This window comes from Medicago sativa, chromosome 3 (assembly GCF_051527215.1).
Source record: "Medicago sativa cultivar Bolivia chromosome 3, Bolivia_mono, whole genome shotgun sequence".
NCBI lineage: Eukaryota > Viridiplantae > Streptophyta > Magnoliopsida > Fabales > Fabaceae > Medicago > Medicago sativa.
The window spans coordinates 66,782,887-66,796,090 of NC_140751.1; the positions used below are offsets into that span (position 1 = coordinate 66,782,887).

The window sequence follows — 13,204 nt, forward strand, 5'->3', positions numbered from 1 at the left end:
GTATTTAAATATAACTTACGTGGATTTGAATTAATTCAGTAGGAGATGAGGAGGTTAGGGTGGGAGGTGGGAGGAGGTGCGTGGGAGTGGAGACGTAGGTTACTAGCATGGGAGGAAGAGAGTGTGGGGGAGTGTTCTGCTATGCTTCTTAATGTTGTTTTGCAGGAAACATCGACAGATACTTGGCGGTGGTTGCTAGACCCAATCCATGGTTATACGGTCCGAGGAACATATCACTTCCTTACTACTCCACGGGTAGGTGTCGACAGATCGTCGGTGGATGATATTTGGCACAGGTTTATTCCCTCAAAGGTTTCCTTGGTTGTGTGGCGTCTCCTACACGACAGATTGCCTACTAAAGATAATTTAGTAAGGCGGAGAGTCATTCAAGCAACAGACATGGCTTGCACAGCAGTTTGCGGCGAATCGGAAACGGCTTCTCACTTGTTCTTAGGTTGTGCTACTTACAGATCTCTTTGGTTACTTGTGTTGCATTGGCTTGGTATTACATCAGTTCTTCACGGAGAGCTTCGACATCATTTCTTGCAGTTTACTCATATGGCTGGTTTGCCGAGGTTCTCTCATCTTTATTTACGGTTAATTTGGTTTGCATCTGTTTGGGTGATTTGGAAGGAAAGGAATAACCGCGTTTTCAACAATGTGGCTTTGGATCCTCACGTGTTACTAGAAAAAGTTAAACTTAATTCTTTTTTGTGGTTAAAATCTAAACAGGTAGCATTCTCTTACAGTTATCATGACTGGTGGAGACATCCGTTGATGTGTATGGGTGTCCATTAGTGTTGATTGTATTAATGGTGCTCACTCTTTAATTAGGGCACTCTAAAGTTGTAAATATTGTTACTTGTTTCATCCTTTGCACACCTTGTACGGGTTGATTATTTGTTAATATATATCATTTTAGCTTGTTCAAAAAAAAAAGGATTCTACAGCTATAGATAATACTACCTTATAAACTCTCTCTTTTTTTATTGTTTAGTTTTGTATTATATCTTCACAAAAGTTGTTGTGCAAATTCTAGTTCTTAATGTTTAGATGATTTTTTTTTATTAAGAATACAATATGAATTATTTAATAAAAAGGGAAGCGATCATGGTCGAGTTGAGCATCGTTACATGGAAACTGACCTGACTGGTGGTCGCTATGCAAGGTAAGTACTTAATATTAGGGGAAATATTATGTTATTGTTATAAAAAAAATTAAGAAACTACATAGCTCACCGAAATTGGCATCGGAAAGAATCAAACATGTGACCTTGAGAGGAGCACTAAGGTCCCAAGCCAACCAGGCAACCCAAGTGGGTATAATTATTATTATCATTTATTTGATTTGTTAATAAGGTGATTGTTATTTAGTTTGAGGTTGCTTGTTGAAGGTAGTTAGTTGAGTGTTTCTATTTTCATTTGTTGTGTCAGAATGGGAAACTATTTGTAAAATTCTTGTGAGGGTTGTGATCAATGAAGTGTTGATGCAAATACCAAACACCATAAATAACTTGTAAACATCGATAATGATTTAACAAAATGAAAGTGATTGTCTATAATCACAAGTGACAGTGTCGTGTCGGACATCAACATGTGTTAAACATTAAGACAAGAGTACAATCTGAAGTGTTGGTGTTATATAGATAGTGAAATCAATCCTAGTTGGAAAAAATAGATGATTCTAAAATTATAGCTATTTTTCTATGCTTTATGGCTTGTTTGCATATGTTGGGGTTATGGTTTAACGTATCAATGTTCAAGGCAGGAATATCTGACGTTGACCTTTATAAGTAATCTGAATTCGTGTTTTCTAATTTGTTGGTGTATAATGTTGCCTCTAAAGGTTTGGTACACTTTCATGATTGCTTATGTCTCAATTTTTAAAGCAAAGCAGAGAAAAAAATTATAAGAAACTACGTATATAACCCGTGCGTTGCACGGGTTTGATTAGAATACGTACTTGAAATATTTTTACAAATGATAAAATAATTGTGATAAGCATAATCACATAGAATTATATGAATGATAATGTTCTAAAATATGTTGATATTTTTATGTTTAATAGAAATTTATATTAAATATAGGATGGTTGTTTAGAATAGAAACTATATGAATTCATACTTGTCCCATAAGTCCTAACTCAACCGGAAAAAATGTCGAAATTGTTAGGCTGGACTTCATGACCTGGGTTCGAACCCCGGTACCTCCACTTTATGTGTGTGAGTTTATATATGATGGCTTTGTCATCTCGTGTGTCTACCCAAAAAAAACTAATATAATTCTTATTGGGTCTTATTAATATTTCATAAGTTTCAAGAGGTCTATGACAATTCATGTTTTATCCTAATAGTGTAATTATATAAGAACTTTTCTTTTTATGGATCGCAATTGTGTAGTTGCAAGATGTTTTGCTTTTTATCTTGATATTACTTATTCCTTTCGATTAGAGTTAGAGGCATTCATGTTTCTCGGTCAACATTGCTTATAAAATGGATTGAAATTAATAAGATATTAGAATTTGATTCATATTTGGTTGTTTTGCCTCTTTTTCTCTCATATTTTATGCGCGGATATAACAACTTCTTTTAGATTTTTCTCTCAAACTATAACTTAACGAATTTTATACAAACTTTTGTTGTCCCTTTTTTTTAGTCTATTGTTTAGTGTACCTTTTTTTTTTAACTTAATTTTTCTATTTTGACTTGTTAAAGTGAATAGGATAATGAGCAATTAGAAAACTTGTTACTCGTCAATTTATTAATTTAAATTTTGCGTTAATATAGTATTGAGTGAAATAGTGGTAAATAGTTATAGAATATGAAGAAAGAAAAAGGTAATTTAAAATTAGGATTGTCATAGTTTTTTTCAATAACAATCACTGAAGCATTTTTATTGATTTGGCAAATTCATTAATATACATAAATAAGTTCCAAATGAAAAAATAAAGAGCCTATAAAAGATATTATTTAAGTATTATATATCTTTATTTTCATATGCTTATCTAGCATCAACTATGCAATAAAAGAAAAAATGGAAGCTTGCTTTATTACCTTGTTATTGTAACACCCCGTTTTCCCAACATAAAAATTTCATAAATAAATTAGAGTTTTTCAACATAAAACGGAATGTCACATTCTTTTCTTAAAAATCATAAATGGAATAAATAATAATTTATCCTTCAAAAATCATTCAACATAAGTAATTCAAAACTTCGCAACGGAATTAGTTCATTCAACATAAAAGGTCTTTGGCACGCAGGCCTTATTATAAAAGTCTCATAAATCATAGTCATCAGTGTTCATCAAAGCTTCATAAAATAATACTCAAAGGAATAGAAAACAGTTCATAAATCCCATCCCGTTACGTATCAGAGCACCTAAGACGACACGGCAGAGATTACTCACAACAACAGCTAGTCCTGGTTACCTGCGCGTTACCAACGTAAGGGCAACATTCAAACAGGAGGGGTGAGATTTCTCAAACAATAATATTAAACATATAAATCATATAAAGTACATTCAACAACTTAAACATCTTATAATTCATTAATCATATCTAATACCTTAAACTTCCTTAACTAGTGTCATTATTCTTCCTACATTAGTCATATAATTCATCAATAACCTCAATTATTAATCATAAAACATCATCACATGTCATCAAATAATAGTCACAATCGCATTATCATAATCATATAACATCTTATCAGAAATCACATAACATCTAACATCAATAATAATCATAAGCATCAACATCTAACATCAATAATAATCATAAGCATCAACATCTAACATCAATAATATTCATGAGCAAAACATAGTATTTATCGAAAACATCTTCATAATCAAGTTCATAATCAACTTCATAAACAAACATCATCATTAAGTCATAATCATCGAATCACAATCACACTTCATAATCAAACCTCACTTAACTCGACAATGCGACTCAACTCGACTATGCAACTCTTAACATCTCAAATCATCTTAGCATCTTAACAACTTAACAACTTGACACTCGACAACTTCACATCTTAAATCATCTTAAAAACCTCTTGATATGCAAATGCATTTGGTACCAATACAGAGCATCAAGCTCCCAACCAACTTATATGAGCGTAAATAGGCTCTTCAGGGCATCAAGCCCCCAACATAGTGAGCAAAAGCTCCAGGGCATCAAGCCCTCACCCATCGTGTGAATGACTAAGCATTCCAGGCATCAAGCCCCCAACCAACGTATATGAGTATGCAATGGACTCAACTTTCTACAACTTAGACAACTGCAGGAACATCTCTCATAATTCCATTAATGTGGACAACCTCTTAGATATTTACGACTTAGACCGACTTATACATCTTCACTAAGATTCAGCAGCAACAAACATCAACGATTGCAGCATATAACAGTGCTTGAATATCATATCATCAATAAGAAATGAATCCTATCAACTTAACATCATAGAACATCATAATTGTAACGCCCTCCTTTTTATTTAATTATTTAAATTAGTTTTAGAATATATTTATATATTTATATGATGTATATGAGGGATATATGATTTGTTGAGATTAGATGTCTTTTTATAATTTAGTTAATATATTTTGTTGAGTGATATTTTGTTATGTTATATGTTGGTATTTACTAGCATAATATATTTGTTAATTGTTATAGATATATATTTGTTATTTGGTGTATTATTATATATTTAGTAGAGAAATATTATTTATTAGAATATGAGGATTATTAGTGTGAGTGGATTTGGGGGTTAGAATAGAAAGAAGAATAAGTTGTTGGGCCTAAATAGATTTGGGAAGAATATTTTAGTATTATAAATAGAGAAGCTTAGGTTGGAAAGAGTTTACCTTAAACCGCTTTTTGGAAAAGAGGAGAACAAGAAAGAAGAGAAGAGAAGAGAAGAGAAAAGTCAAGAGAAGAGGAGAATACCTTAGGAAAGAAGAACACTGCTGCTGATTCAGGAATTAATCTAAGGTGAGGGTGAGATTATCTTGCACTAATATTAAGTTGTTAAATCATTAGATTACATCTAACAAGTTGGGGAGAGTTTGTGAGAATTTGAGAATTAGGGTTTTGAGAGAGATTTGATGATTAGATGATGAAAACTTGTTGAATTGATGTAGAAATTGTGTACAGACCTTAGATAATCCATAGGTTGATTATTGGAAGTAGTTTTAAGGTTAGCACCATGAGATTAGGTGAAACTTGAAGAAAATCTGCATTCTGCCCAAATGAGATTAGGTGAAATTTTTCCGAATTTAAAATGAAAACTGGTATTGATCGGTACAGAATTGTGTTATACCCTAATTTTGGACCTAAAAATACTTGTTCAATTCTTCTTTTCTTGCATTATAAGTCATTTGATATGTCTCTGATCAATTGCATCTTTCTCTGCATTTTATTTCAATGTTATTTGCAAAATTCATGTAAGGGTATTTTAGTCATTTCCTATGTCAAAATTTCTCTCAGTCTTTCAAAATTTTGTTTGAGTCCTTTCAAGTAGTGTGAATAAGTCTCTGTTTCATTCTATGTCAAAATCCATTTTAAAATTTGCATATTGGAGTCATTTTGAGTCAGTTTTGCCCCTAGGGGCATTTTAGTCTTTTCATGTGTTAAAGTCCTGTTTAAATTCTAAAAATTGTCTCTGAGTCTTGTATAAGTTCTTGCTTTAATTTCCTGGTTAAAAAAATCATTTTAAAATTGCATTTGAGTCGTTTCGAGTCATTTTAGTCCCTAGGGGCGTTTTGGTCATTTCACATAATATTTCTGATTCATTTTAATCTGCTTTGTTGTTTTTAATCATCTCGCTTTACGTTAATTTTCAATTTACTTTTTCAATTCAATTTTAGTTTTAATTTTCATTTCGGCCCTTGTACTTTTGTTGTTTGCATTTTAATCCCTTTTTAAGTTTGTTAGAGTCCAAGTGTCATGTGTCCAAATGCTATTGGTCCTTAAGAGTTTGTTACAAGTCTAGTGCCACATGTCCCACTCCAATTGGTCCAAGGCTTACCACATCACCTATAAATAAGTCAAAGTCATGGTCAAAGTGACATTAACTAATTATTTTTCAACCATTCTTCACAAAAATCACAAACTTTTTCTCTCAATTTTTCCCTCCCATTTTCTCATCTCTAACCAACTTTCTCCACCTTCATCACCACCCTAACTAACTCTTCCCACCACCATCAACCACCATCAACCACCACAACAACCTTTAACTACCTTCAATATTCACCAAAACCACCACAATCCACCACAAAATCACAACAACAACTTCCATAACCACCAATATTCATCACCAACATTCAATCCACAACAAATTCATCATCAACCTATCACTGTTCCTGAAATTCATCATCGAATCCATCGCCGAAATCACATAACCATCATCTGCACAATCGCCGATCAACGCCTAAATTCCAATTGAATTCGTCAAAGAACAAGAAAGAAATGGGAAAGAGGAACGGTTCAACACAAGCAATCAACGTCAAGCTCGATTGATTCATTCTCAACCAAATTCAGAACTGAAACGCAGCAATAACAACAATACTAGAACGGCGATTTTACGACGACGATAACGGCAGCAGATCGAACAAGAAGAAGAAGCGAAGAAGAAGTGAGAGTGGAAACAGAGCAAAGACCAGTTCCAGAAGCGAGGAAGAAGATTCGTTCAGATCAAGAAGAGCTTGTCCCGATCAGATCGAACTTTATGCGAGGTATTCCGCTTTGATCCATCATTTTCACCACGTTCAGCTCAGGTATGCGTCCTTTTCATTCCTTCACGCACATGTGCTTCATATTGATGCTTTGCCGTCGTTTTCTTCCATCTCTTGAATCGATTTAGCTACTGAAGCTTTCAAGTGAGTTTTTGTTCGACTGTGTTTGGATATTTGTTGTGTGGTACGGCTAAGAACACTTGAGGATGAAGAAGAGAAATGATATGAGGTGTTTTTCTGCGTATTGGCTTATGGGTGCGTGTGTTTGATCGCTTTAAGAAGAAGAGGATGAAGAAGTGTTGAACGGTGGAGAGGGAGGAAGAAATACGTGCTGCGTGTGTTTTAGGAAGAAGAAGGAACCCATTTTTGACCCATGCCCATGTCCATAGCCGCTCCAGGCCCATGTATTTTCCTTTTGTGTTGTTTCTTTGCTATTTTATTGTTTGCACCACCCGTGTTACTGCTGCACCCCCTATGTTGCTCAATTTCCATGCTAATGTCCTAATCTTTTTTCTATACGTTTCTAAGTACATTTGTGGCATTCTTGCAGTGTTTTTACAAATTGAAAATTGATAGAAAATAGTGGGGATTTTTTCTTGCTTTAATTGTAAGATTTTACGTTAAAAACTTGTGGTTTTCTTGCCTAGTTTCAATTCCATTTCTTGATAGATGTTAGTAATTCATGATAGGTGATGTTGTGAGAATTTTTGCTACTGTGGGTATGTTTCTTTTGTTGAATGTGTGTCTTGTGCCTAGTTGCTTGCTTTGCAAGATTCATTTGTGAGTAAATAATGCAAAGTATGTTTAAATTCACTATTAAAATGCATGGTTTATCACATCCCTTTGATCCACATTTTACAATCTGAGTTCATGTCTTTAGAATGTGTTAAAAAATGAGGATTATAAGTCATGTGAGCCTTGCATTTTGTAGTAGGACTTTAGCACTATTTTTGCCATGTTTTGTAGTATTTTTCTTGCTTTTGTTATAGTAATCTTTACTTGTTTTTACTTCTTGATATTGCCATGTGCCACTAACCCTTTTGTTTCATGTTTCTTAAGCATCCTATCCTCCATTTCCCCTTTATTTCTTGCACTTTAATTTTCATGCAAAATTAGAATGTAAAGACTTAGGAATTCTTGTATTTTACTTTCATGCAATTTTAATTTCTTGGCAAAGAGGCCATAGAATGTATCTAGGCCAATGATGTAAAGGACAATGGACTCTAATAATGTACACCGACACAAGCACCGACACATGCACACACTTCACTTTAGGTATATAGCTAGAATATGCATGTTTAGATGTATGTTTAGGATTGTATGTTTAGATGAATGTTTAGGCTTTATACTTAGAAAAATCAATTTTCCAAAAAATGTGAACAACGTCATTCAAACTCTTTTTCATAATAAACCTTGGGATCAAAATCCCATTGTAATTTTCCCTTTATTTTCTTAATCAAATTTCAATGAACTCTAATCATGTTTAGACCACATTTTGCAAATGACTAATTCAACCTCACAATTTCATAAATCTCATGCCCTTGAGGCCTCTCTCTTATTCTTCAAACCCCATTTTCAAACTTAAAATCAACCAACAAAAACAAAAACATTTTTGGAAGAGAACTACGGTGGATTTGATCCCTTAATCGGGTACGTAGGCAAGGAATCAAAATTCCTTCAATTCAACTAAAATAAAAATTCAAACACATTCTTCTCCCTCCAATTCTTCACTTAGAAACTTTTAGGTTTAATAGATACTTTTCAAAATAGCATTTAAAAATAGAGCGCGCGCGTAGAAATTAAAGACGGTTCCTATAGGATACTATAGTCGTTATGGGTGCCTAACACCTTCCCGTAGCGAAAACAACTCCCGGACCTCGATTCTCAAGGGTTTTGCTTACTTTTTCCCTTCCCAAGAAAAAATAAGATATCACCGGTTTAAAAGGTTCAAACGTAATCAATGTTTGACACCCGAAAACCAAGATAAAACAGCTGGCGACTTCACTGGGGAGATTCGAGAGTTACGCCTAGTCTTTATTTCCACGCTTGCGCTCTTTTTACTTGCTTCTTTTACTTGCTTTCCTATGTGAATAAATGTTTAAATTCTTGCAAACGTGTGGGGTGAGAATATCAAAAGTCCTGCACCCGGGCTGAGTGAACTTAGGATTTAGGAGGGATATAATCGACAATTCATTCCGGGGGTTGCCTCGTGTTTTGGATTATGCGATCAATCCCACATAGCTGAGGCATTTTGGGGGTGATGTTGTCGGCGCGTGTTGTCGCGTTTAGGCACTTTACTTCTAATTGTTCTATGACGCTATGAACCGTAGATAACCAAACCCATCCATGGCCATTTTCTAGGACGTAGTGCGGAAGCTAAACCGAGTGTTGTCTCGAGTTTTAGTCGTCATGCGATACTACACTCAAGTTAGACCTTCCACGTATAATCATGGAGCGAGTGTTGTCTCGTGACACCGTGAGATACGTCGGAGAGGTTGCAACTTGGGAACCTTTTTAGAACCTGGTTACTATTATCCTAAAGCCCTAGATTCACCGGACACCGTGTCCACCCGTGACTCCTCGACTTTGAACTTCAACCCACCATGTTTTCTCCGAACTTGAACATAATCATGCATTCATGCATACATGCATAAACTTTTTCCCATGCATTTATCGGAGGACTTAGACAAGTCATCTTTTGAACATCACGGATATGAACACCAAGTTTTGCTCAAAATCTTCAAATAAAACCGTGTTTTTTCCGTAATGTTCACAACCACTTTGACAAGTCTTCTGACAAAAAAAAAGAGTCCTTTTGCATTTGCATATCATGCATCATATGCATCATTCATCGGTCACAAATGGCTTCCCGTGCTCATTGTCTCCTGGTTCTTCTGCCGCAGTCTGAAAAGTGGCTCGTGCTCGCAAGATTCACCAACCAGATAGAGTTCATCAGACAAGATTGTACAAGAGAAGAAACATGGCTAACCTTGAGGAAGAGAATGCCAGCCCCTCGGGCCAGCCCATTGAAGAGTCTAATCTGGACGAGATTTTGAGGCTTATTAAAAAGAGCGATTATAAGATTGTTGACCAGCTGCTGCAAACTCCGTCGAAGATATCCACCTTGTCTCTGCTCTTGAGCTCAGAAGCTCACAGGAAAGTGTTGATGAAAGTACTAGAACATGCCTATGTTGATCATGAAGTCTCTGTGGATCAGTTCGATGGAATAGTGGGTAACATTACTGCTTGCAATAACTTGGGGTTTGGTGATGATGAACTCCCCGAAGCAGGGAAACACCACAACTTGGCTCTGCATATCTCAGTACACTGCAAGTCTGACATGATATCCAATGTGTTGGTGGACACTGGATCGTCTTTGAATGTAATGCCTGAGTCTACACTGAGACAATTGAGTCATCATGGAATCTCTCTGAGGGGAAGCAGCTATTTGGTTAAAGCTTTCGACGGATCTCGCAAAGATGTTCTGGGGGAAGTAGACTTGCCAATCACCATTGGTCCTGAGACATTTCAGATCACTTTCCAGGTCATGGACATCAATGCCTCTTACAGTTGTCTCCTCGGAAGACCGTGGATTCACGATGCTGGAGCAGTAACTTCTACTTTGCATCAAAAGCTCAAGTTCATGAGGAACGGTAAGATTGTCACTGTACATGGTGAAGAAGCATATCTGGTTAGCCAAGTGTCATCTTTCTCTTGTGTTGAAGCAGGGTCCGCTGAAGGGACGTCATTTCAAGGCTTGACTGTTGAAGGTGCAGAGCCCCGAAGAGCTGGTACTGCTATAGCTTCATTGAAAGACGCCCAGAAGGCTGTTCAAGAAGGGCAAGCTGCTGGCTGGGGCAAAGTGATTCAGATTCTGGAAAACAAGCGTAAAGAGGGCCTTGGATTCTCCCCAACCTCTGACGTTTCGACAGGAACTTTCTACAGTGCTGGGTTTATCAATGCTATTGCTGAAGATACTGCTGGAAGTAGTTACGTGCCCACATTTGTTGTACCAGGAGGCACTGTGAGAAATTGGGAAGCCATTGATGTTCCTTTAGTCATGCATGCTTCCATGTAATGTGTCTTGTTGCTCATGTTTTCTTCGTTTTCAAAATAACAATCCTTTCGCTCTGCCCAAGGCGAAAGTGATATCATTGTAAGGGCATGTTTGTTTCGGCATTGCCGTTATCGATAAAAGTTGTCGTCTTTCTCACGACTCTTTGTTTTTTACTTTTTAGTGCCTTTTTCTTGGAAATAATGGTAATGCCAGAAAAAACCAAAACATTTGTATTTTCTTATTAATTTCAAAAATCTGCATAAAAAAAAAACATTTTTCTAAAATCATCCCAATCATATTATGCAGATTGAACCACAATGAACCCGTTGAACACAGTGACCCTATGGTTCCTCCAAATTTTGAATTCCCTGTATATGAAGCTGAAGATGAGGATGATGATGAAGAGATACCGTATGAGATCACTCGACTGCTTGAGCAAGAAAGAAGAGCCATTCAGCCTCACCAGGAAGAGATTGAGCTTATCAACCTGGGTACTGAAGAGAATAAGCGAGAGATCAAGATCGGTGCTGCACTTGAGCCAGAGGTGAAAAGGAAGATCATTCAGCTTCTCCATGATTATCCAGATGTCTTTGCATGGTCCTATGAAGATATGCCGGGTCTAGATCCCAAGATTGTGGAACATCGAATACCGACAAGACCTGAATGTCCTCCTGTCAAACAGAAATTGAGAAGGTCTCGTCCAGACATGGCTCTTAAGATCAAGGCTGAGGTGCAGAAGCAAATTGACGCGGGTTTCCTCATGACAGCTGAATACCCCGAGTGGATTGCCAACATCGTACCAGTACCAAAGAAAGATGGGAAAGTTCGAATGTGTGTTGATCACAGAGATCTGAATAAAGCCAGTCCAAAGGATAATTTCCCATTGCCTCATATTGATGTGCTTGTTAACAGTACTGCTCAATCCAAAGTGTTCTCTTTCATGGATGGTTTCTCTGGTTATAACCAGATACGAATGTCACCTGAAGATAGAGAAAAGACGTCCTTCATTACTCCATGGGGAACATTCTGTTATAAAGTGATGCCGTTTGGCTTGATAAATGCTGGTGCTACCTATCAAAGGGGTATGACCACTCTGTTTCATGATATGATTCACAAAGAGATTGAAGTATATGTTGATGACATGATTGTGAAGTCAAGTGATTCGGTGTAAGATTGAAGTAAATGTGGTGTATTTGAAAAAGATGTTCGAAAGATTGAGAAAGTACAAGCTGCGTTTGAATCCTAACAAGTGTACATTCGGTGTAAGATTTGGAAAATTGCTAGGCTTCATTGTCAGCCAAAGAGGCATTGAAGTTGATCCTGACAAAGTCCGAGCCATCAGAGAGATGCCGGCCCCTCAAACTGAGAAGCAAGTCAGAGGTTTCCTCGGACGTCTGAATTACATTTCAAGATTTATATCTCACATGACTACTACCTGTGGTCCAATTTTCAAATTGCTCAGAAAGAATCAGCCTGTTGTATGGAATGATGAATGTCAGGAAGCTTTTGATAGCATTAAAGAATACCTGTTGGAACCACCTATCCTTGTCCCACCAGGGGAAGGAAGGCCTTTGATTATGTATCTGTCAGTGTTAGATGATTCTGTGGGCTGTGTTCTCGGTCAACAAGATGAGACTGGTAAGAAAGAGCATGCTATCTACTATCTGAGCAAGAAGTTCACCGACTGTGAGACTCGGTATACAATGCTTGAAAAGACATGTTGTGCTTTAGCTTGGGCTGCCAAACGCCTGCGTCATTATATGGTGAATCATACAACTTGGTTGATATCCCGAATGGATCCAATCAAGTACATCTTTGAGAAACCTGATGTTACCGGAAATATCGCACGTTGGCAAATGTTGTTGTCTGAATATGATATTGTGTACAAAGCTCATAAAGTAATCAAAGGAAGCATCCTTGCTGAGCATCTTGCTTGTCAACCTCTTGATGATTACCAGCCAATTAAGTTTGATTTCCCTGATGAAGAGATCATGTATCTGAAAGCAAAAGACTGTGAAGAGCCACTGATCAATGAAGGACCAGATCCCAATAGCAAATGGGGATTGGTGTTTGATGGTGCTGTTAATGCTTATGGTAAAGGAATTGGGGCCATCATTGTAACTCCACAGGGGTACCACATTCCTTTCACCGCTCGAATAACTTTTGAATGCACGAAAAATATAGCCGAATATGAAGCATGCATCTTGGGCATTGAAGAAGCCCTTGATCTGAGAATTAAGCACCTTGACATCTATGGAGATTCTGCACTTGTTATTAATCAGACAAAGGGTGAATGGGAGACTCATCATGAGAAGCTGATCCCATACCGAGACTATGCAGGACGTCTATTGACATACTTTACCAAGGTTGAGCTGCACCACATCCCTCGGGATGAAAATCAAATGGCTGACGCT

General features: G+C 36.8%; 1 protein-coding gene across 1 annotated transcript; it reads left to right on the top strand.

The window, feature by feature from the left end:
• The first annotated feature begins 45 nt into the window (after nucleotides 1-45).
• On the top strand, nucleotides 46-798 carry LOC146939345 (uncharacterized). Its single transcript, XM_085749766.1, has one exon. The coding sequence runs from the start codon at nucleotides 46-48 to the stop codon at nucleotides 796-798; it is 753 nt and encodes a 250-aa protein (XP_085605892.1).
• The last annotated feature ends 12,406 nt before the right edge of the window (nucleotides 799-13,204 follow it).